The sequence below is a fragment of the Capra hircus genome, unplaced genomic scaffold, assembly GCF_001704415.2.
Source record: "Capra hircus breed San Clemente unplaced genomic scaffold, ASM170441v1, whole genome shotgun sequence".
NCBI lineage: Eukaryota > Metazoa > Chordata > Mammalia > Artiodactyla > Bovidae > Capra > Capra hircus.
The window spans coordinates 10,650-35,163 of record NW_017189614.1 but is presented as its reverse complement, the minus strand read 5'-3'; the positions used below and the strand labels follow the sequence as shown (position 1 = coordinate 35,163).

Sequence of the window (24,514 nt, the reverse complement as noted above, 5' to 3'; positions counted from 1 at the left end):
GCCTTCAGTCTTTCCCAGCCTCAGGGTCTTTTCCAAAGAGTCAGTTCTTCGCATCAGGTGGCCAAAGGATTGGAGCTTCAGCTTGGGCATGAGTCCTTCCAGTGAATATTTAGCACTGATTTCCTTTAGGATGGACTGGTTTGATCTCCTTGCAGTCCAAGGGACTCTCAAGAGGCTTCTCCAGCACCACAGTTCAGAAGCATCAATCCTTGGGCTCTCAGCCTTCTCAACTGTAGCTGGGATTTAACCACACAGGACCCCCAATGTGGGGGCAGCTGTGTGATCCACCTGTGCCCAGGGTTCACTGTGGGATCCCCTCTAAGGTGGGCACCCTGGGGCTTCCCTGGTGGTGTAGTTGCTAAGTTGTGTGACCACACGGGTTGAAGCCCAACAAGCTCTTCTGTGCGTGAGATTTTCCAGGGGAGAACACTGGAGTGGGTTGCCAATCCCTTTTCCAAGGGACCTCCCCTACCCAGGTCTCCTGCATTGCAGGCGGATTCTTCACCAGCTTTTAGGCTCTCAGCTGTCACCCTTGCAATGTCACAGAACTGGGTTCCATCCCTGGGTGGTGAAGATCCTCTGGCTATGGAAACAGCAACCCACTCCAGTCTTCCTGCTTGGAGAATCCCACGGACAGGAGCCTGGCGGGCCACAGCCCACAGGGTGGCAGACATGACTGGCGGACTGAACACACACACCCCCTCCCCCCAGCCCTGTGCAGCTCAGCATTTCTGCAGAAACCTGACCCCTAATACTGCAGGGACAAAACTCCGCCGGGGACCCACAGGGTGGGGGGTGTGGTGGTGCGTGGGATGGGCTCTGAGGCCCCCTGGGGGTGTCTTTAGGGGTCGGGGAGCATGTCTGTGGGGTCATCAGCAGCCTGAGCCCTCAGCAGGTGCACACAGAGGCGTCCCTCAGCTCCCCTTGCAGCTGTCAGGACCCAGCGGGTGGGGGTGGTCTGCGGGTCACAGGGCCCCACCGCCAGGCTGGCTTAGAAGGCAGGGCTTGGATAATCTGCAGATCAGGGTGAGGTCACTCCGGGAACAGGAAGTTGGAGCCCGCTGTCCCCAAGGTCGCCCAGCCCACACTGCCTGACCAGGATGAGACCGCCCCGCACTCACCCAGGGGGTTGAGTCCGGCGCCCACCAGGCAGAAGTGTCCTGATTTCCGACCGGGCCTAGCCGCCGAGTCAGGAACCTGTCAGCCCAGACCTTTGCTGATGGCGGGGGCAGACTCGGGGCACGTGTTACCGGGTGCCTTAAGCACGGCCAGTGGAATAACCACAGGTGTTCGCTTGGCTGGCTTCCCTCCCTCAGGCGTGGCAACCCCGCCTCTGCGGTTTGGGGTGAGTTCTTTGCAGCCAGAAATTGAAGCGTGTAAACAAGAGTAAAGAGGTCTGAGGTCTCTCCTGAGAAGCCCTGAGTTCTGTGGGGGGCGGGCTGAGTCCTTTCCCCTGGGTTTTCTGTGTGTGTGTGTGTGTGTGGGCTGAGTCCTTTCCCCTGGGTTTTCTGTGTGTGTGTGTGTGTGCGGGCTGAGTCCTTTCCCCTGGGTTTTCTGTGTGTGTGTGTGTGTGCGGGCTGAGTCCTTTCCCCTGGGTCTTCTGTGTGTGTGTGTGTGGGCTGAGTCCTTTCCCCTGGGTTTTCTGTGTGTGTGTGTGTGGGCTGAGTCCTTTCCCCTGGGTTTTCTGTGTGTGTGTGTGTGTGTGGGCTGAGTCCTTTCCCCTGGGTTTTCTGTGTGTGTGTGTGTGTGCGGGCTGAGTCCTTTCCCCTGGGTCTTCTGTGTGTGTGTGTGTGGGCTGAGTCCTTTCCCCTGGGTCTTCTGTGTGTGTGTGTGTGGGCTGAGTCCTTTCCCCTGGGTTTTCTGTCTGTGTGTGTGTGTGCGGGCTGAGTCCTTTCCCCTGGGTTTTGTGTGTGTCTGTGTGTGTGTGTGGGCTGAGTCCTTTCCCCTGGGTTTTCTGTGTGTGTGTGTGTGTGTGGGCTGAGTCCTTTCCCCTGGGTTTTCTGTGTGTGTGTGTGTGTGTGTGCAGGCTGAGTCCTTTCCCCTGGGTTTTGTGTGTGTCTGTGTGTGTGTGTGCGGGCTGAGTCCTTTCCCCTGGGTCTTCTGTGTGTGTGTCTGTGTGTGTGTGTGCGGGCTGAGTCCATTCCCCTGGGTTTTCTGTGTGTGTCTGTGTGTGTGTGTGTGGGCTGAGTCCTTTCCCCTGGGTCTTCTGTGTGTGTGTGTGTGTGTGGGCTGAGTCCTTTCCCCTGGGTTTTCTGTCTGTGTGTGTGTGTGCGGGCTGAGTCCTTTCCCCTGGGTTTTGTGTGTGTCTGTGTGTGTGTGTGCGGGCTGAGTCCTTTCCCCTGGGTCTTCTGTGTGTGTGTGTGTGTGTGGGCTGAGTCCTTTCCCCTGGGTCTTCTGTGTGTGTGTCTGTGTGTGTGTGTGCGGGCTGAGTCCATTCCCCTGGGTTTTCTGTGTGTGTGTGTGTGTGTGTGCAGGCTGAGTCCTTTCCCCTGGGTTTTCTGTGTGTGTGTGTATATGTTACTTCAGTCATCTCTGTGCGACCCCATGGACCACCTGGCTCCTCTGTCAATGGGGTTCTCCAGGCAGGAACACTGGAGTGGGTTGCTATGCCCTCCTCCCGGGCACCCTTCCTGACCCTGGCTCTCCCGCTTTGCAGGGGGAGTCCCTACCTTCTTAGCTTTCAAGGGGGTTGGTGTTTCCCCCCGCCCGGGGCCACCACCCACTGTCTCTGGAGGCAGGTCTGCACCCCAAGTCTACCTGCCCCCGTCTCACACATTCAGCCTTATAGCTCGGGGTAGAGGGAGGTGTGTGTGTGTGTGTGTGTGTGTGCACATCTCAAGTTATTTAAAGGGGAAATGAATGAATGCCACACAAAATGGGAATGCAACCATTTAAAGACAAACTAGGCCAGCCAACACAGTGGACATTTGGGAGTGTCCAGGAGGCTGTGCGGCATTGCGGGGTGTCCCCCCACCTCCAGGGGGCCCGTGACAGGTCAAAAAGTCCTTTATTTGAGAAATAAGCACAACAGAGGCAACCCTCCAGTCAGGTGCGCCAGGCCTTGCCATCCTCAACTGCAGCAAACGACCGCGCCCAACCGGGCCCGGCTGCGCGTCCTCCTCCCGGGCGGAAAAACGAAGCCCCCGGTTGCATCAGATTCATGCTTCCCCCAACACCTGCACCTGGACCACCGGACACTCCTCCTGGCTCTCCTGCTCGGGGTCCCAGGCCATCTGCAGGGCGCAGGGGCTGGGGGTAAGTGGAGGCGCAGGGTGCTGGGCGGCAAGTGCGTCCCGGAAAGCCCCGGATAGCGCAGGGGCCCGGACAGGGCACCCCCGCCTCGGAAGGGGGGCTCTCAGACCCGCGCCTCTGGGGCGAGCTCCCCTGCCCAGCACGTTGCTCGGCCACCGCCGGCGGGAAGCGCTCCCCCCTCCGCCCCGATCCCTGGGCGGGGCGCACGGCCCCAGACCTCCCCCACCCCGCGGCAGCCCCCGCGCAGCGCCTACCGCCTACCATCCTCTCGTTCTGAAAGCTGTCGCCGACCGGGTCTTTCACGTGAGGGACACGCGGGAAGAGCTTCTGCACCACCGGCCACCTCGGAGGAGAAGAGCCGCGCGGCGGGTGTGAAACCCGCGCGGCACGGCGCTGCCGCGGAGCCCCCGAGAGGGCCCGGGCGAAGCCTGCAAGCACTCGGACTCCGCCCTCCGTTGGCGGGGGGCGGGGGGGGTCTTCGTTCCCAAGCCCCGCCCCCCACCGTCCGGAGACAGAAATCAGAGCCTTAGCAGAGCCCCGGCGGCTCAATCAGCTCCCCCTGGGCACCTCCCCCGAGATCCTGTAAGGATGGAGGCCGCCCCATCCCATCACCATGGCAACCTCCTCACTCCCAGTGGCGTCTACCGGGAGCGGGTGGTCCTCCTCCTTTGGGGCTGCGGCCTATCCACTCCCAATCGTAGCCCCTGGCTGGGTGTGTGTGTGTGTGTGTGTGTGTGTGTGTGTGTGTCTATATATGGGGTCATGTGTGTCTGTGTGTTTCTGGGTATGTCTGTGTACATGTGTGTCTGTGTGTATGTCTGTCCGTGTGTGTGTGCGTCTGTGTCTCTATGTATGGGGTCGTGTGTATCTGTGTGTGTCTATGTGTTTCTGGGTATGTCTGTCCGTGTGTGTCTACGTTTGTGTCTGTATATCTGTGTGTGTCTCTACGTGTATATGTATGGGGTCGTGTGTGTGTGTCTGTCTGTGTGTGTCTGTGTGTTTCTGGGTATGTCTGTATATGTGTGTCTGTGTGTATGTCCGTCCGTGTGGTTCTATGTCTGTGTGTGTGTGTGTGTGTCTGTGTTTGTGTCCAAGTGTGTGTCTCTACGTGTATATGTATGGGGTCGTGTGTGTGTGCCTGTCTCTGTGCGTCTGTGTGTGTCTCTGTGTCTGTGTGTGTCTGCGTGTTTCTCGGTATGTCTGTGTGTGTGTGTGTGCGCCTGTCCGTGTGTGTCTCTGTGTCTATGTGTGTGTGTGTCTGTGTGGGTATCTCTGTGTGTCTCTGTCCGTGTGTGTGTGTGTGCGTGTGTGTGTGTGCCTGTGAAACCAGCAGCTTCGCGAGGCAGGAGCTGCACCGAGCCCCAGGGTTGCACGGATGAGGCCGAGGGCGCAGGCGTTTGGAAGGCCCCGCGGGGGCGCGGTCTGGGGTGAAAGGGCGGCGCGCCGCTGCGTCCGCCTGCTGCCTGTCTGCTGGGCTCAGGAAGGCTCCCTGAGGCCAGTGCGGAGGTTGCTGGGGGCGGCGGGGTGGGGGCCCAGAGCTTCGCGGCGAGGAGTGAGGAGCACAGTGCGGGGGGCGTGCGGGGACCAGCCGTGGAGCCTGGCCGCAGACAGCGCGCCCCAAGCGCACTGGGGGCCCGGGGAGGCAGGGACACCCCGGCGCCCTCCGGATGGCGCACTGTGGACTTTGGGCTCCTTGGCTTCTGCAGGAGGCAGAGAAAAGCCGGGGGAAACCGGGGTCCTGTCGATAAAAGATCGCTGGGGACACTGGGAGCGGCGGCCGGAGACCCCGGGGTGCGCGTCCCGCGGCCACGACGCAGGGCGCACGGGTCCGGGCGGGAGCGGGCTCCGCCGGGCCTCCGAGTCGCGCTCCACAAAGTGTCAGCCGCTCATGGGGGGCTCCTCTGTCCGTGGGGGTTCTCCAGACAGCGGATACTGGAGTGGGTTGCCCGTGCCCCCCTCCAGAAAAAAATTTCCGGAGCGCAAACCCGGGAGGGCGGGCGCGCGGGGCTCACCTGCGACAGAGGAACACGAGCCCCACCAGGAGCAGCGCCCCGAGCGGGGCCAGCAGGTACACCAGCCAGAACGGGAAGGACGCGTTCTTGCCGCCACAGTCTACGGAACAAGGGGCGGGCTGGAAACGTCGGGCGGGGCCCGGGACGCGGCCTCCCTGCGGGTCTGGGGACTCAGGGGCGCGCCCAGGAGCGCGATGCACGCCGCGGACATCAGCCACCTGCGCCCGCCGCCCGGGGCCACGCAGGAATCCTTCCCGAGTCGCCAGAATACCACTACCCAACGGCTGCCCCCGCCACTGACCACCAGATGGAGTCTGGCGCACAAAATGGGCCTGCCATGCGGGAGACCCGGGTTGGGTCCCTGGGTCAGGAAGATTCCCCTGGAGAAAGGAATGGCAATCCACTCCAGTGTTCTGGCCTGGAGAATCCCGTGGATACAGGGCGCAGCACGTGCCACTGGGATCCCTTGGGCTGGTGTTTCCCATGTGAAACATCCCCACCGCCTTGCCTGTGGTGTCCTGGGTGCGCCCCTGCTTCAGCCTTTGAATTTAATATATGGTCATCAGGGATTTTTCACATCCCTTTGGATTTTTTTTTTAATGCATTAAAAAGTTTATCTTCTGAGAGTTTCGGCAATGGCCGTCTCCACGCCCACCTTGTGTATCTCCAAGGAAAAACTTGGGCGCAAAGTCTACCAAGGATGGGAGCCACCAGCCCAGGGATGGACGCCCAGAGGCCCCAGAAGCTGGAAGAGGCGGGAAGGACCCTCCCCTGGAGCCTCTGGACGGAGCTCAGCCCTGGGACCCCTTGACCTCAGACGTTAGGTGTCCACGGCTCGAGGAGGGTGTGTGTCTGTTGCTTAAGCCCCTGTCTGTGGTCATTTGTTACAGCCTCAGCCCTCCCCCTCGCGCCAGGACACTCACGCCCACAGCCTCAGCCTGGAGCCCCAGGTTTCCTGCTGGGTCAGGTCAGGAATGCTGTGCGGCCTGGGGCCAGATAGGAGGTGCGGCTTTGGAGCAGAGCTCAGGGACACCCAGCAGCTCTTACCTGGGGAAAGCCTTCTAACTGGGGAGGAAAACCCGTCCCCAGGGGGACTTTGGGTTGGAGACAGACCCTGATACCAGCCCACCCCCAAGGGGACTTTGGTTGGGAGACACAGACCCTGATACCAGCCCACCCCCAGGGGGACTTTGGGTGGAAGACACAGACCCTGATACCAGCCCATCCCCAGGGGGACTTTGGGTGGGAGACACAGACCCTGATACCAGCCCACCCCCAGGGGGACTTTGGGTGGGAGACACAGACCCTGATACCAGCCCATCCCCAGGGGGACTTTGGGTGGGAGACACAGACCCTTATACCAGCCCACCCCCAGGGGGACTTCGGATGGGAGACAGACCCTGATACCAGCCCACCCCCAGGGGGACTTTGGGTGGGAGACAGACCCTGATACCAGCCCACCCCCAGGGGGACTTCGGGTGGGAGACAGACCCCTGATACCAGCCCACACCTCCCGTATGATGGGCTGGGCTGGGGTGTGGTGCTGAGTGGGATGTGGGGGGCAGGGGTGCTCTCCCGGGACCACCTGCTGTCTCCCGCCCTCCGCAGTTCGGCCTTGGTCCCTGGAGCCCTGTCTGGGGGACCAGGTCGAGGCGGGTGGATGGTCCCCTCTCCCTGGAGCAGGCGCATGAAGGGGCAGTGATGGTCAGCATGTCCAGCAGGCTGCTGCCCGCCAGGGATCCATGCCTCCGTGATCCCTGCCCCAACACACACCCACCCGCCCACCCCCTGCCCACCCCTGGAGAGACGCGAGGGGCGTCCCCCTCACCGAGGTGCTGCGGGGCGCTCCACTGGCCCGGCGGTCTTCTCCCGAAGAACAGGGAGTCCATGGCCTTGACCTTCACCGTGTAGGGTCCCGGGTTCCTCAGCCTCAAGGACTTGAGCTCCGTCTGCAGTGGAAAATCAAGCAGACGGAGGGGAGAGACCCCTGCAGGTCTGGGGCTGCAGAACGGGGGCTTGGCAAGGGGCGAGCGGGGCCTCTCCAGATTCACGTGTGGGGGGTCCTAACGCTCAGAGCCTCAGAAGACGCCTTTATTACAGAACAGGGTCTCTGCAGAGGTGATGGGGTGCAGGGTCTGAGATGAGGTCCTCCTGGATGGGGGTGGCCCTAAACTCCACGACAGAGTCCTCATAAGACACACAAGAGGGGAGACACAGACAGAGAGGAGAAGCCATGTGGAGGCGGAGGCAGAGACAGGAGGGAGGCGCAGAGACAGAGGGACAATGGAGACGGGTTCATGACTCCGGTGGGAACAGCAGCCTCTGCGGGTTAGAGGCAGTTAGTTGGGCGTGACGATGCTGTCACCGAGTCCCGAGGGATGTAGCCTCGAAGGAGGGGTATGTAGGTGATAACGCCCGGTCCGAGCACTGGGGAGCTTTGTCTCAGAGGGTCTGGACACTGATTGAAATGAGGAGCCTGTGCTTGGGACGGCAGATTGTGGGGGGCGCACAGGGTGGATACCCACCTCCTCTTTGTAGGCGAGGTCCGTGCCCTGTAAGAGAACAGGAGGGCGTGGGAGTCTGATCCAGACCCAAGAAAGGCTCTCATCGGTCCGAGCAGTTTCATGGCCACAGAAAAGTCGGCACTAACCACTCACTGAACAGAAATCACAGACGTCATACGTATGGGACGGTCCAGGCCACAACCCTGGAGTGGGTTGCCAGGCCCTTCTCCAGGGGGTCTTCCCGACCCAGGGATCGAACCTGGCTCTTCTGTGCTGGCAGGCGGATTCTTTACCATCTGAGCCACGAGAGAAGCCCCCAAAAGTAATAAATAGAGGCGACTGCTTATAATGTGTCCATGGATGAAAAAGCACCTGGGGGAAGGACCAATGAGGAGCTCGGGATTTATATACACGCACTGCGGCCGTGCGTGCAGTCGGCGGTTTCTGACTCTCCCCGACCCCATGGACTGTAGCCCCTGAGGCTCCTCCGTCCATGGGATTCTCCAGGCAAGAATCCTGGAGTGGGTTGCCAGGCCCTCCTCCAGGGGACCTTCCCGACCCAGGGATCGAACCCAGGTCTCCTGCGTTGCAGGCGGATCCTGTACCATCTGAGACCAACTCCTCCCCTGTACAGGCGTTAATGTAGGACGTTTGCTTTCCTCTTTCTGACTTACTTTGCTCTGTGTAAGAGGCTCCAGGTTCGCGCGCCTCAGTAGAGCTGACTCAAATGCCTTCCTTCTCATGACTGAGTGATACTCCATCGTCTATATGTGAATCACATCTTCCTTATCCGTTCCTCTGCCAGTGGACATCTAGGTGGCCTCCACGTCCAGGCTATTGTAAAATAGGGCCCTCCAGTTCTTGGTGGATAGGATTCCTCTCTGCGGCCATATTTCAGGCATCCCGTTCCTCAAGTGGTGTCGAACGTGGGGACCATTATACGCCTAGGTTCTACGAACACCCAGGCTCGTGGGGAGGAAGGATTTCATTTCTCACACGGAAACTGCCTGCTCTCTGGCGCACGACCGGGTGATGCTCGTGGTAAAGAACCTGCCTACCAGTGCACGGAACGTAAGACACTCGGGTTCGATCCTGGGTCAGAGAGATCCCCTGCAGGAGGACGGGCAAACCCACTCCAGCGGTCTTGCCTGGAGCATCCCATGGACAGAGGAGCCTGGCGGGCTGCAGTCCATGGGGACGCAAAGTGTCGGATACGACTGCCGGGAGTTACCACAGACGCACGCACGTGACGTGCGATCAGAGGGTTTCCCCAGTGTCTGTTTCAGCCTTGTTTTTTTTTTTCCTATCACGTCATTTGTCTCCTGAACAACGACAGCTGAGCATGTCTCCTCCACCCCAAACACGACAGAAAACTCCTGCAAGTTCTGACTTCTTTTCCAAGGTCAGTCTTTCAAACACCCAATTCCTTTTTTTTGTTTTTGCTCTCTCAATTTTTTTTTTTTCTTTCTGGACCATTCTTAAAGTCCTTATCGAATCTGTTTCAATATTGCTTCTCTCTTATGTTCTTTTTTTTTTTTTTTTTTTTGCCTCGAGGCATGTGGGATCTTAGGTCCCCAACCAGGCATTCAACTCACACTCCCTGCACTGAAAGGGGATGTCTTAACCGACAGACGGCGGGGGGGCGGGGAGCGGGGGGTGGGGGTGGGGCGGGGAGCGGGGGGGGGGGGTGGTGGGGCGGGGAGGGTCCCAAACAGCCAATCGCTTCGGGTTTCACCGCAGCTCACTTATCTCACGGTTCCTCTTTGCTTCGGACGCTTTAACTCCCCCCAAAACTCCAGAGTCCGCAGCGTCAGACCACAAGAGATGCCCACCGGGGAGGTGGCATGCGTACCTTCTGTATCTCAAGCTCATACTTGATGTCTTCAGTAAAGAGACTCCTTACTTCCCATTCCATGAAAGAGTCGTTTTCGTTACACCACTTTTTTGTGATGTTCGGGGCAGCTAATATTTCTAGGGGAGGAAAAAACAAACCAAACACTTCAATGAGTAAAGCCCAGGAAAAATAAATTGTTTCCGAAAGATAATTTTAAAACAGGCCTCCTGGGACTTCCTCCCCTGTGGAGCCATCCAGTGGATACAAATCCATCTGCCAGTGCAGAGGACAGGAGTTCAATCCCTGGTCCGGGAAGATCCCACATCCCCTGGAGCAGCTACGCCCGTGGGCTACAACTGTTGAGACTGTGCTCTGGAGCCGGGGAGCGGAACCAGCGAGCCCAAGACCTGCAACGACTGAAATCCGAGTGCCCTAGAGCCTGTGGAAATCAACCCTGAATATTCATTGGTAGGACTGATGCTGAAGCTGAAACTCCAATCTTTCGGCCACCTGATGCAAAGAACTGACTCACTTGAAAAGACCCTGACGCTGGGAAAGATTGAAGGCAGGAGGAGAAAGGGACAACAGAGGATGAGATGGTTAGATGGCATCACCGACTCAATGGACATGGGTTTGGGTGGACTCTGGGAGTTGGTGATGGACAAGGAAGCCCCGCGTGCTGCAGCCCACAGGGTCGCATAGAGCCAGACACGGCTGAGCGAGTTAACACACAGCCCCCAGCTTGAGGCATTTGGTTACAAGGGTCTTGTAACCAAAGACCCTTGGTGTTACCCTTAGGTTACCCTTTGGTTCCAAGGGTGGGGTACCCTGCCCCACTCTCCGCCACAAGATGCCAGCATCGCAAAGACAAGGAACTGCAGGGGAGGGGGGGGCACATGAAGGAAGTTTTCACGTTTTCTCACCAATTTCTTGCAATCTATGAATCATTACGCGGCAGGGGATTTCGGAGTCACCGCTGGTACCATTCACCAGGAAACGAAACTGAGCTTGGCGTTGAGGTTGAAGGGAGATGCTGTCAAAATGGCACTGGACGTTGACGCCCTGCTGGTTCTGCGTGTACTTGGGACACTGCCACGTCTCCCTGGACCGGCAGCGGGCACGTGGGGCCAGGTCAGGGGGTGACCCTGAAGCTCCGCCCCTAAAGCCCCGCCCCTGAAACCCGTCCCAAAGCCCTGTCCCTGAAGCCCCGCCCCGCCCTATGAAGGCCTGCCCCTAACGCCCCGCCCCAAAGGCCCCGTCCTGAAGCCCCGCCCCAAAGCCTCGCCCCTGAAGCCCAGGCCCGAAGGCCCACCCCTGAAGGCCCGCCCTCTAAAGCCCCGTCCTGAAATCCCGTCCCAAAGCCCCGCCCCGCCCTGAAGCCCCGCCCCACACAAGGCCCCGCCCCAAAGCCTTGCCCCTGAAGCCCCGCCCCGAAGGCCCGCCCCCTAAAGCCCCGTCCTGAAGCCCCGCCCCTGAAACCCCGTCTCAAAGCCCCGCCCCACCCTGAAGCCCCGCCCCGAAGGCCCGCCCCCTAAAGCCCGGTCCTGAAGCGCGCCCCTGGGGTTTGGGGCGGCGGGCCTTGGGGTCGGAGCCCAGCGGAGCGCGAGGTCACACCTACACGGACTGCTTCAGGTAGAATTGGTATTGCACGTCCGCCGGGGCCTCCTCGCCCACCGCCCAGCTGCAGCTGAGCTGATCCACGTCGTGCACCCGGCAGGTCAGGTTGTCCGCGGCCGCCCGGGGGTTGCCTTGGGGTTCGCAAAGAAAAGGGAGGAGTGGGGAAAGTGAGCTCCTCGATAAACAGCAGGGTCCGGCTCTGTGGACCACAGGGACTATACCCTCTCTTCCGAGAAAAACCGTCATGCAAAAGAATATGAGAAAGAATATACGTGTATACCGCGGAGTCCGCGTGCTGTACGGCGGACATTAACTTGGACTGCAAGGAGAGATAACCAGTCAATCCTCAAGGACTCAGTGGACAGGAATTTGAACATCAGGTCAGTGCAGTTCAGTCGCTCAGTCGTGTCCGACTCTTTGCGATCCCATGGACTGCAGCATGCCAGGCCTCCCTGTTCATCACCAGCTCCCATCACAAACTTATGTCCATGGAGTCGGTGATGCCATCCAACCATCTCATCCTCTGTCGTCCCCTTCTCCTCCTGCCTTCAATCTTTCCCAGCATCAGGGTCTTTTCAAATGAGTCAGCTCTTCGCATCGGGTGGTCAAAGTATTGGAGCTTCAGCTTCAACATCAGTCCTTCCAATGAACACTGGTTGGACTGATTTCCTTTAGGATGGACTGGTTGGATCTCCTTGCAGTCCAAGGGACTCTCAAGAAATGGCCTTTTTCCCACAAAGCTATGACCCATCCATCCAAGTTAAAAGTAATTATCTCAGCATTCAGAACGCTAACGGTTGATCAAAAGCAAACGAAACCCCAACAGAGCATCCACCCCTCACCTTGTTTTGGATACAGAATCCAGTCAGAGAACGGTTGACCTTTCATCACCTTCACGGTGTAGTTTTTCACTTCGCATGACAAGTCGCCAAGAGTGCAATAGGGGTTCTTTGTTGCCTGAGAGAGAGGAAGCAATTTATTCGCAATAAAATCAAGTCACCTGGAGATCCAACCAGTCCATCCTAAAGGAAATCAACCCTGAACTTTCACGGGAAGGACTGAGGCTGAAGCTGAAACTCCAATACTTTGGCCACCTGATGTGAAGAACTGACTCATTCGAAAAGACCCTGATGCTGGGAGAGATTGAGGGCAGGAGGAGAAGGGGACGACAGAGGACGAGATGGTTCAATGGCATCACCGACTCGATGGACGTGAGTTTCAGCAAGCCCCAGGAGTTGGTGATGGACAGGGAAGCCTGGCCTGATGTAGTCCATGAGGTTGCAAAGACTCAGACACGACTGAGTGCCTGAACAACAACATCATTTTCAACTGGGCTTGTCCGTCCAGCTGCAATATCTCAGCCCCTTTTCACACCAGTCATGTCCAGTAGGTATCACTGTGGATGTCTTGAGCTGTGGTGCCCATAAATGACCCCTGGGCCCAAGGGTGGAACCCATGTCTCTGTGATGTTAAGTACAGGGAAGATGGCTTACCTTTCTTAAAATTTTCGAATTGACGTAACACCCAATTTCAGAAACATTTCCGTGCTGGTCCCAGACCAATCTTTTTCTTTCTGGATCTATCCTTAAGTTCTTAATCGGTGGGTCTGGATCAGAGATGGCTACAGAGTGGGAGAGAGACACACCATGCTTAAACTGTGTGTGGGGGAGTCAGCCTTTGGCAAGCTGAGTTCTAGGCGGAGATGCGGTTGCCAGGAGCAACCACGGATTTGTACAAACTCAAAGTCAGGAATTTGTAGCATCTTAGTGATCCCACCTTCTCACCAACGATGGGGGGAAAACATCGGGAAAGTAGGTCACCTCTCCCATCCTTATTGTTAGGAAATGTACCTTTCTCAGGCGCACATGTTGAAGAAAGCTGTGTTCATACGGCTGATGCACTTTGCTCTACGGCTGAAAGCAACACTGCACGCGTGCGTGCTAAGTCGCTTCCGTCGTATCTGACTCTTTGCGACCCCGGGGACTGCAGCCTGCCAGGCTCCTCTGTCCATGGGATTCTCCAGGCCAGAGTACTAGAGTGGGTTGCCATACCCTCCTCCAGGGCATCTTCCCCACCCAGGGATGGGACCCACGTCTGTTACATCTCCAGCTTTGGCAGGAGGATTCTTTACTGCTGTGCCACCTGGGAAAGCCCAACCATCTTTAAAGAAGGTGAGCAGAGCTGACCTTCACCAACCCACCCTTTACGGGATGGGTTTACGGGATGGCACCTGATAAAATGGTAGTAGACGCACAGAGAAGCAGGAATGTGTTGACTCTGACCAGAAATATCCAGGCTTAGAAATCGTCCCGTTGGGACCTCCCTGGTTAAGAATCCAGCTTCCAGTGTAGTGGAACTAAGATCTCACATGCTTCAGTGCAAGTGAGCCCACACGGCACAACTATAGAGCAACCCGAGTGCCACAAGTAAGACCCAAATAAATGTTAAAGAAAGAAGTCACGCCATACATGGCAGATGATGAAAGGAATAGGGAAGTCTGTCAAAACAGCTGTTCAGTTCGGTCGCTCAGTCGTGTCCGACTCTTTGTGACCCCATGGACTGTAGCCCGCCAGGCTCCTCTCTCTGTCCATGGGACACTCCAGGCAAGGATACTGGAGCGGGTTGCTGTTCCCTTTTCCAGGGAATCTTACTGACCCAGGGACCGAGCCCAGGTCTTCTGTATTGCAGGCAGATTCTTTACTGTCTGAGCCACCAGGGAAGCCCAAAATAAATAAGAATAATAAATGAATAATAATAAAAGTAAACTAGAGACACTCTAGTCAAAGCTATGATTTTTTTTTTCCAGGAGTCATGTATGGATGTGAGAGTTGGGCCAAGAAGAAAGCTGAGCGCTGAAGAATTGATGCTTTTGAACTGGTTTTAGAAAAGACTCTTGAGACTCCCTTGGTCCGCAAGGAGATCCAACCAGTCCATCTTAAAGGAGATCAGTCCTGAATATTCATTGGAAAGACTGAAGCTGAAGCTGAAGCTCCAAGACTTTGGCCACCTGATATGAAGAGCTGACTCACTTGAAAAGACCCTGACGCTGGGAAAGGTTTAAGGCGGGAGGAGAAGGGGAAGACAGAGGATGAGATGGTTGGATGGCATCACCGACTCCATGATCATGAGCTTGAGCAAGCTCCGGGAGTTGGTGATGGACAGGGAGGCCTGGGGTGCTGCAGTCCATGGGGTCGCAAAGAGTCAGACACGACTGAGCAACTGAACTGAACTGAAACTAGAGGCCAATATACCTTATCACATAGATACAAAATTCCTTTACAAAATGCGAGTACGTAAACTAGGGCAACATATAAGCCTGGTAATACCTCTTGACCCAAGACGCTTACTCTAAGAATGCAAGGCTATTTTAACCATCACTATAATTCACCCTTTTTAACAGAAAACTGATGATCTCCTCAACAGAAGCAGGAAATATTTTGAGACTTTTTTCATTTCTTTTTTTCTCTTCTGGCTATACCATGTGGCGTGCGGGATGTTCGGACCCAGAGCAGGGATCAAACCCGTGTCTCCTACACTGAAAACACGGAGTCTTAACCAGTGGACCCCCAGGGAAGTCCCAACTTTTGTTTCTCTTTTCTGAATATTTTGACAGCACTTTGACAGCCCTGAAGATTAAAAGCTCTCAGCAAAGTAGAAATGGAAGAACACGTGCTCCCCCTGAAAAGCTATGAAAAATCCGTGCGCTAGTTGAGGCTCAGTGGTGGAAGGCTAACCGCTTCTCCATGTGACTTAGTGCCTCCTTCTCTTCCACTGTCTCCTGTACCCACAAGCCCCTCTAATGCGGTTCCACCAAGGCTGTATTTTTAGGAGGGCTTGAAGGGTGGGTCAGGTAACAGTGTTGCAGCCTGCAGCCCGCTTCCTTCACCGTGTCTCCCTGAGAGGCGGTCTCTTCCTGCCTGTGGTGGGTGACTCCTCCTTACTCAGGGGCCTGATGTGATCCCAGAGGTGGCGGCAGCCTGGGCCCCAGGACAGCTGGGGGCAGAGAGGAGGCAGGACGTGGGGGGCGGGGCAGCACCCTGAGATGTGAAGGAAGCTCCGTCCCCTTCTAGAGCCCCCGCATCTCCCAGGCCCTCTGGTCACCAGCTGCGGTCACGGGACTGGTCTCGACACGGAGAGGCGGACAGAAGCAACCTGTGGTCCTTGCTGTTGCGGCCCCTGAAAACCCACCCTGGGAAGCCTCTACACACTCCTCCGAGGAGATGATGGAGCTAGCTGGGGTGGAATGAACGCTGGTCTCTCTCCACCCTTCCCGCACAAACCATCACAGGACCTGAGAATCAGACCTTCTCTGGAAACAGGGTTCTTTGCAGTATGCGATGGAGTGAAGGGTCTGAAACAACGTCCTCCTGGGTGGGGGTGGCCCTAAACCCAAGGACAGTGTCCTTGAAAGAGACAGAAAAGGGGAGGCAGGGATGCAGAGGAGAAGCCATGTGGAGGCAGAGGCAGAGACGGGAGTGAGGCGGCCACCAGCCCAGGGACGGACTCCCGGAGCCCCCAGAAGCTGGAAGAGGCGGGGAGGACCCTCCCCTGGAGCCTCTGCAGGGAGCTCAACCGTGGGACCCCTTGACCTCAGATGTCTGGTCTCCAGGGCTATGACAAAGAAATCTGTCACTTAATCCCCCAGACTATGTTATTTTATTAAGGCAATGCAAAGCTGCGTAAGCCAGTAGCCCCCAGGGAGACATACACTCCCAACACACATACACACACACACACACACACACACGTGAGCACACGCACGCACACAGGCACACGGACACACATACACATGCACACACATACACATACAACACACACATGCACACGGACACACCTATACACATACACATATGCATGCACGCACATGCCCATAGAGACACGTACACACACATATATGTGAGCACATGCACACACAGGCACATGGACACACATACACATGCACACACACAACACACATGCACACGGACACACCTATACACGCACCCACATGCATGCACGCATGAACACCGTAACACGCACACACATCCATACACGCACATGCCCATAGAGACACATACACACACGACACACACGTATATGTATGGGGGTGAGTGTATATGTACATACACACATACACGCATGCAGACACACAGAGACACACATAAGCACATGCAGCCATCCATCCGCACATGCATGTCCACACATGTATGCACACAATATACACATGCGTGTATGGGGTAGGTGTATATGCGTATACACACATGCAGACACACACACATCCATATACACACACGTATACACACCACATACGCATGCATGGATGGGGGGTGTGTGTATAGACACATATACACACACGCGTATACACACATCCACGTGAGCACACACGTATACACATACGCATACACACCACATACACATGCATGGATGGGGTGTGTGTGTGTATAGACACACATACACACGCACGTATACACATACACATGAGCACACACACGTATACACATATGTATACATACCACACACACAGTCATGTATGGGATGGGTGTGTGTATAGACACACATATGCACACACATGTATACGCACATCCATACACAGAGACACGTACACATACACGCATGTATGCACACCACACACACATGCATGTATGGAATGGGTGTGTGTAGACACACATGCACACAAACATATACATGAGCATACACACGTATACACATGTATACACACCACATACACATGCATCTATGGGATGGGTGTGTGTGTATAGACACATGCACACACACACGTATACACACACACATATATACGTGCAAACACAGAGACACATACACACACATGCACAGCCGCACGCACACCTCCATTCCATCACCATGTGTGGAAGGAACAAACCTCTCTCAGTTATGCAATGTTGTGGCTGTCACCGCAGGCAGGTCACCCTGTCTGACGCAATCACAGAGCGTCTGTGGTGAGCAGCTGCCCGGGCTCCGCGCCCTTCTGTCGCCCAAAGCCTGGTTCCCATCTGCATTCGGGGGGAGTCGGACAGGAACCCGAGGAGTACATCGCCCCCTCGGCCCCTGTGCGGGATCTGCTGTCAGCCAGAGAAGTCTGCACGGGACGGGCTTCCGGTGCAGACCCTCACCAGGGCACACGCCTGCCTGGTGGGCACCATGTGTCCTTGAATCCCACCAGCATCCCCGGGTTTGCAGCTGGAGCCCACTGCACTTACTGCTGGGTGCCGAAGCAATGTACGAGCTCCGTACCTGGGGCAGCTGAGGGTGGGGGCGTCCCCCGGGGGAACCTCTCCTGCAGCATCTGGCTAGCTCCCCTAATCCCCGCTCTGAATGTTCTCAGTCAGCCACAACCGCCACCACAAATCAGCCAGACTGTCAGAGATGGGCACGCGGCGTGACAATCTCTGTCACCCATTCTCACGTCTTGATCGAGTGTTACCCCCGAGGAGTCTCACGATGGTTTCGTGAATTGCTCACTATCCACCATCATCAGTGACGATCCTGGGAACCTGAGACCCTGGTCTGCCCCCTACCTCCCTTAAATCTCCAGGAGGAATGTCAGAAGAACAGGATGGGGTGGCCCCCAAAGCATCTTTTTTTTTTTCATTTTCTTTTTTCATGTGGACCAGTTTTTGTCTTTATTGAAGTTGTTACAATATTCCTTCCGTTTTACGTTTTCGATTCTTGGCCACAAAGGCGAAAAATCTCACCTCCCCAACCAGGGATCGAACCTGCATCCTCTGCATCAGAAGACAAAGCCTTAACCACTGGACGACCAGGGAAGTCCCAAACTCTGTCCTTTAACTCATGCCCTAGAGCCCGTGATCCACAAGAAGGGAAGCCAAGGCAACGAGAAGCCTGCACACCGCAGCTAGAGAGAAGGCCCCCGCTCACTGAAAGCAGAGGAAAGCCTGCATGCCGAAGCGGAAACCCCAAACAGCCTATATGTATATATATATAATATTTAAAACAGAGCACGTGTCAAGACTCTATTTCCAGACAACTCCCGTTCTGGGGTTCTGTTGGTTACGACTTGAGCACGTGAACTTGCTGAGGAGAGAGTTCAGCCCGTCACCTTCATTTTCCCACGGACGTCTCCCGACCCAGGAAAAGGATGACAGGAAATCAAAGATAAGAGTCGGATCCCGGCGCCCCAGCTACACCAGCAGCTCTGGCTGTAGCCTCGTGACCGTATCCGTATGAACATCGTGGCTCCGAGGTCCGAGTCTTGCAAGCTGTACCCGCCAAGTTGGCTGAGAAGAGGGCTACGATGGGAAGCGGCTGATTATCTCGTACGGCGGCCAAGCGGTGCGGCCGAGACCCCAGCGACGGCCGTTTAACTGAAAAGCTGCACAGCCCCAGGGACCCTGGCGCACCGCACGGGGCCGTTTCCCTCCGGCTTTTCCTACCGTGGTCCGTGGTCATCGAGCAGCAGATGAGTATCAGGAGCACGGCCAGCCCGGGGAGGGCCATGGGCGAGGTGGTCCCCACAGGACGGCGGGCGGCAGCTGGAGGAGAAGACACAGTGACCAGTGGGGTGGCTGCGGGGACGGCTGGGGGAGGGGGCGGGAGGGGACCGAACCCCCCGGGGGTGTCCTGCTGGAAGGGCAGGGAGCCGCTTCAGGAGGGGAGCCTCCTGTGTGTGTGCGTGTGTGCACATGTGTCTATGCATGTGTGTGCGGAGTGTGCATACGTGTGTACTCGTGTACACTGCATGCCTACATGTGCATATGCGTGTGTGTGCACTGAGTGTGTGCGTGTGTGTGCATTTGTACCTGTGTGTGCCCGTGTATACTGCATGCCTACGTCTGCATGTGTGTCCATATGCTTATGTGTTCACTGTGCCTATATGTGCGTGCGTGTCTGTGTACATGTGTGTACATGCCTGTGTCTGCACGTGTGTATGTGTCTTGTACATGCATCTGTGAAAACGACATGTCTCTTTATATGTATGTCCAGACATGTGACCACACATTACCTGTGTTTACGTGTGTGTGGCATGTACGTATGTCTGTGTATATGTCTGTGCCTGTGTATGGATGTGTGCACCCATCACGTGTTTATGTGACTGCATGCATATATGTGCATGGGTATATCTCTGTGACTAGGTCTGTGTGCACACGCGTGTGCATGCAAGTGTTTATGTGTGTGCACGGAGTGTGCATATGTGTGCACGTGTGTACCCGTGTGTCTGTTTCTGTGGGCATGTGTGCGCATGTGAGTGCACGCGTGTACATGCGTCATATACGTGCATCTGTGTGCACTGCGTGTCTGTATGTGTGTGCATGTGTTTACGTGTGTGCAGAGTGTATCTATAAGTGTCCCGTGTGTATCTGTCTGTGCGCATGAGTGTGCACATGCATGCCTCTGTGCACGTGTGTATGCATGCATTTATGAGCTTGTGCATTGAGTGTGCGTATGTGTGCCCGTGTGTATCCGTGTGTATATGTCTGTGTGCATGTGTGCATGTGCGTGAGTGCATGTGGGTGCATGTGTCATACATGCATCTGTGTGCACCGCACGCATGTGCTGTGTGGGCCTGTGTGCAGATGCTACTTGTGTCTGTTGAGACGCTGTGTGTGCATGTGTGTGCATGTGTGTGCATGTGTGTGCATATATGTATCTCTGGGAATATGTCTGCTGCCTGTGTGCACCTGTGTGTGTGCCTCGTGTGTGCATCTGTGCAAACTACATGTCTCTGTATGTGCACACGTGAGCACACATTACCTGCATGTGTGCACACGCGTGTCTCTGTGGGCCTTGCATGCATCCGCATGTATCTGTGTGAGCATCTTCGTGTGTGTATCTGTGTGCACACACGTGTTTGCGTGTCTCTGTGAGAAAACGTGCTTGCATGTCTGCATGTGTGCACGTGTCTGTGTCTGCTGTGTATGCATATGTATCTGTGTGTGTCTGTGTGCACACATTACATGTGTTTGCGTGTCTGTGCGCCTGTATGCCTGCATGCCCGCGTGTGTATCAGCCTGTCTCCACGGGCGCTCCCGCCCTGGGTTATAACTCGCCCTTGGCACCACCCCATCCAGGAGCCCGGAAAGCACCTTCCAGGCAGCGCCGGGAAATGCTGGGCTCCCACACAGTGGAAGGAAGTGCAATTAAACGCATGAAATCACATGGACTCAGTTTCCTGCTCAGAGTGAGTTACGGTAATGCAGTCCGTGCTGTCTCACCACCCCCACCAGAATTCTGCCCCGGAGTCCCCATGAAGCACCCCCCTCAGCAGGCTGGCTCTCCTGAACCTTCCCCGGGGGCTCCGCCTTCCGCACCTCCCAGGCCCCAGCCGCGGGGTCTCCTGGTGGAGCCCACCCACCCCTCCCCACCTGCTTGTGTCACTCACACAAACGTCATCGGCGCCTGCGGTCCAGTGGGCGGCGGCCACACAGTTGGAGCCCGGGACGCTCCCCTGCCTGGGGGCCGCCCCTCCCCAGGGCCTCAGCATCGTTCCCCCAGTGTGCCCCCTCCCAGCGCACCTCACCTCAAGAATCTAGCCTGTGATTGATGAGGAGGGACGAGGACCCTCCCCTCCATCCTTCAGGGCTTTCTCAGCTGCTCCATCACGACACGCAGCCTAGACTCCAGCCGTCCAGGACATTGCCTCCTCCCCAGCCTGGCCCGAGGCTCCCATGAGACTCCCCTGTGCCCCGCCCCCCCGCACAAAAGCGCCAGCTTTCACAACACATTTGATCCCAGAGGCTGACTCTCGTAGTTCTTGCTGAACTGGGGGCGGGAGCCGGGAGAGACTCCTTCTCAGGACAGGTCAACAGGGAAAACCCAAGACTTGGTATCACGGGGAGGTGTACAGGGACGGACGCCTGGCAATCCAGTTAAAGAACAAGGATCGGGGTGTGGAGAGTGAGGCATTAGGCACCGAGTTTGAGAGGAGGCTGCCTCCAAGCCCAGCGTCGCAATCCAGGACAGCGCAACACCTTGCCCACGAGAGTCCTGGCTCCCTGGGTGGCTCAGTGATAGAGTCTGCCTGCCCGTGGAGCAGAGGCAGGTTCGATCCCTGGGTCGGGAAGATTCCCCTGGAGGATGACATGGCAACCCACTCCAGTCTTCTTGCCTGGGAGAATCCCCATGGACAGAGGAGCCTGGCGGGGCTACCATCCATGGGGCTGCAAAGAACTGGACACCACTGAACAACAACAAATGGTCCAGGTAGTAAGCTCACGGGGAGAAAAAAAAAATCCAAACAGTGAACAAGTATCAGATGAGGGGGCTTCCCTGGTGGCTCAGCTGGTAAAGAATCCGGCTGCAATGCGGCAGACCTGGGTTCCCATCCCTGAGTCAGGAAGCTGCCCTGGAGAAGGGAACAGGTACCCACTCCAATATTCTTGGGCTTCCCTGGTGGCTCAGCTGGTAAGTAATCCGGCTGCAATGCAGGACACCTGGGTTCCATCCCTGGGAGGGAAGATTCCCTCGGAGACGGGAACGGCTATCTACCCCAGTATTCTGGCCTGGAGAATCCCATGGGCTGCATGGTCCACGGGGTCGCAAAGAGTCGGACACGACTGGGCGACTCACTCATCACGATCCGATGAGGAGGGCCTGGGGCTCGTCTTCATCCATGGAGACAGCCCTCGGGGATGTCCCTGAAGCGGCGGTGGGCTCCTGGCTTCTGCTCAAGTGAGCCGAGCTCCTCGCCCATGACATTCGTATCCACCCACAGGCTTCCACCCTCGCTTGGAGACGCTCACACCTTTAAAGACCCTAATGGCATGAACGTGGTCATCGTATGCTGCTGACCCCAAACGATGAAGGGACAGGGGCTGCCTGGACAGACCTTGGCCCCCAGAGGCCGGGGGCTGGGGTCCGCAGAATTGGAAACGGGAGACGCTGGAGCTCTCGACATTAGCAGCCCGCCTTGCCTGGGTTGGAGGTGGCAGGAATTTGAGCCAGAAAGAGTTGGTGGGCGCTGTGGTAACCGGGAGCCTCTCGTCCTGGTCTCCGACCAGCTCAATCCTTCAGCCGTAAGACCTGGCACAAAACATTGACTCTTTGCGACCCCGTGAACTGTAGCCCACCGGGCTCCTCCGTCCATGGGATTCTCCAGGCGAGAACACTGGAGTGGGTTGCCATGCCCTCCTCCAGGGGATCTTCCCGACCCAGGGATCGAACCTGCTTCACCTGCATTGGTTAGCTAGACCTTCCATCATTGCTTCTCGGGCATAAAGCCTTTGGATCCAGCCTGCGATGGACCCTGGACGACACACCTCAGCGGCCACGAGATGTGTTCCGAATCCCGGTGTCCCCCAGGAGGTGCTGCTGAGGACTGACTCTCCAGGGGCAGCTGTCTGCCTTCCCCACCTCCTGGGTGAGGGGTGTGTGTGGGGGGGTCTTACCTGGGATGCAGGGGAGAGTCTGACGTCAGTGGGAGACAGGCGGCCCCTCCCTGGTGCCTGTCCTGCTGGCCTGGGGGTGGACCCTGGGGCTTGATTTCCCGGCCGCGTGCTGCAGTCTGCTTCCTGAAGGAGAAACAAACCTTCTGTGTGTGTGTGTGTTTTCTGCCCCATTCAATGTTTTTATAGCCTCCCGGTGGTGGCAGGGGTGGGGGAGGTGGCTCCACTCTATCAGAAAAAAAAAAAAAAAGCATCAACGCCATGAGGGTGTGAGCGAGTCTGGCATCTGGCCCCTCCTCCCCAGCCCTCGAGTCAGAATTAGAATCTGGGGGTCAGGACCCTGGCAACAGCCCTCGGTTTTTCCTGGAAGAAACACTTTCTCTTTCAAAGTATTTCTTTTCCTGTTCTCACTTCTCCTTTGCAGCTTCTGCTTTGTCAGGACCCCAGCGTCTGCCCACCCCTCCACCTCGGTCTTGGGCAATTTCCTGGAGCCAGCCAGAATGAATGTCTGGGGGGCCCCTGGTCGCCTGGATGCCCCGCCTTTGTCGAAGTCCCCGTGGGAGTGACCGCTCGTGCCCGCGGGGACAGGGAGGTGCCCCCGGGCGCCCCCACACGCTGGATGCCTGAGTCTCAGTCCGACACGTCCACCTTTCAGCCCGGAACGCCCACCAGGATGCTCCCAGGCGCCGTCTCTGACTTCCCCGTGCCCGGGGTCTCCTCCTTGCCCTCGCTCAACATGGGTCACCCGTCCGTGTGTCTGTCACAGCCCCTGGGTTCCAGCCCCGCTTGCTGGTCCCTCCTCCTGATGGATCCCGGACAACACATCTCAGCGGCCAAGAGATGCGAGCCAAATCCCGGAGTCCCCCAGGAGGTGGTGTTCAATACTGCGTCTCCATGGGCAGCCGTCTGCCTTCCCCACCCCTTGGGTGGGGCTGTGTGTGGGGGTCTTACCCAGGATGCAGACCAGAGTCTGATGTTGTGGGCTGGGTCCTCCCGCCTGCCTCCCTGTCTCCCGTCTCCTCTCCTCCCACCTAGGCCTCGCACGTCCACCTGGAACCTCAGAGCCTGACCTCTTGTGGAACCGGGACTCTCTCGCAGGGGTAAGGATGAGGGTAACACAGAGCCCAGCTTGGACAGCGTGGTCCCCACGGCCCACGGGGCCGCCGTCCTGAGCTGCTTGTACACGGGCACGTAGGTAGGATACAGCCGCTTGCGGATGGAGGCAGAGACAGGAGCGGGGTGGCCACCTGCCCAGGGGCGGATGCCTGGAGCCCCCAGGAGCTGGAAGAGGCGGGGGAACCCTCCCCTGGAGACTCCTTGGAGGGAGCTCAGTCCTGGGACCCCTTGAACTGTCCTGGGACCCCAGGACCTCAGACGTGTGGTCCCCAGGACTGCGGGAGAGGATGGTTTCCTGTGGATTGCAGCCGTCCAGCGTGGAGTCCTCTGTGACGGCCGCCTGCCTGCCACAGAGCAGGAGTCTTGGTTCCCGAGTGCCCGCTCCGGGAGACGAAAGTCACTGTCCCCGACCCCCAGGAAAGGGTCGGATCCCTGGTCGCTTCGTCCCCCTCAGGGATGATGACCATCTTGCTAAACACCGGGGCGATTCTAGAATGCCCGATGGACAATGACCGCCTGGGGTGCACGCCTCTTGTCTCAGGCCCCTCTTGGTCTGTGATGGAAGTAGGATGATGGGGAGCTGGTGGGGGGTTCCAGGGAGACGGAGGACGGGGACAGATGACCCAAGTGAGGGGATCGCAGTCAGTCCAGAGTGGACATGGCCCGCACGGCGCTGAGCCCCGGGGGGACCCCTTTCCAGGCAGCATGTCTGCTCTGCGCCCCGACACGGGGCTGGGTGGGGGGGAGAAACCGGGCAGTTTCTGCAGAAGCGGGGGCAGCAGGGGCCCGCAGAGATAAGGAGGCCACGCTGAGCTGGAGCCGGCCCCGCGGTCATGACAC

At 57.2% G+C, this 24,514-nt stretch overlaps 1 protein-coding gene across 3 annotated transcripts; it reads right to left on the bottom strand.

Annotated features, from left to right (window-relative positions):
• Window positions 1-2,990: 2,990 nt before the first annotated feature.
• Window positions 2,991-22,725, bottom strand: IL3RA (interleukin 3 receptor subunit alpha). 3 transcript variants are annotated; one of them, XM_018044557.1, is made up of 12 exons: window positions 22,562-22,725; window positions 18,611-18,709; window positions 12,713-12,840; window positions 12,062-12,176; window positions 11,221-11,350; window positions 10,526-10,704; window positions 9,621-9,739; window positions 7,790-7,816; window positions 7,093-7,213; window positions 5,265-5,364; window positions 3,507-3,595; window positions 2,991-3,233 (listed from the first exon to the last, which is right to left on the bottom strand). In XM_018044557.1, the coding sequence occupies exons 2-12, from the start codon at window positions 18,672-18,674 to the stop codon at window positions 3,046-3,048; spliced, it is 1,260 nt and encodes a 419-aa protein (XP_017900046.1). In that variant the 5' UTR covers window positions 18,675-18,709; window positions 22,562-22,725; the 3' UTR covers window positions 2,991-3,045. The 3 variants fall into 3 exon arrangements, with proteins under 3 accessions (XP_017900046.1, XP_017900045.1, XP_017900047.1); XM_018044556.1 differs by lacking the exon at window positions 22,562-22,725 and adding an exon at window positions 20,695-20,819; XM_018044558.1 differs by lacking the exon at window positions 22,562-22,725 and adding an exon at window positions 20,695-20,819 and having other exon boundaries at window positions 3,514-3,595.
• Window positions 22,726-24,514: the final 1,789 nt, after the last annotated feature.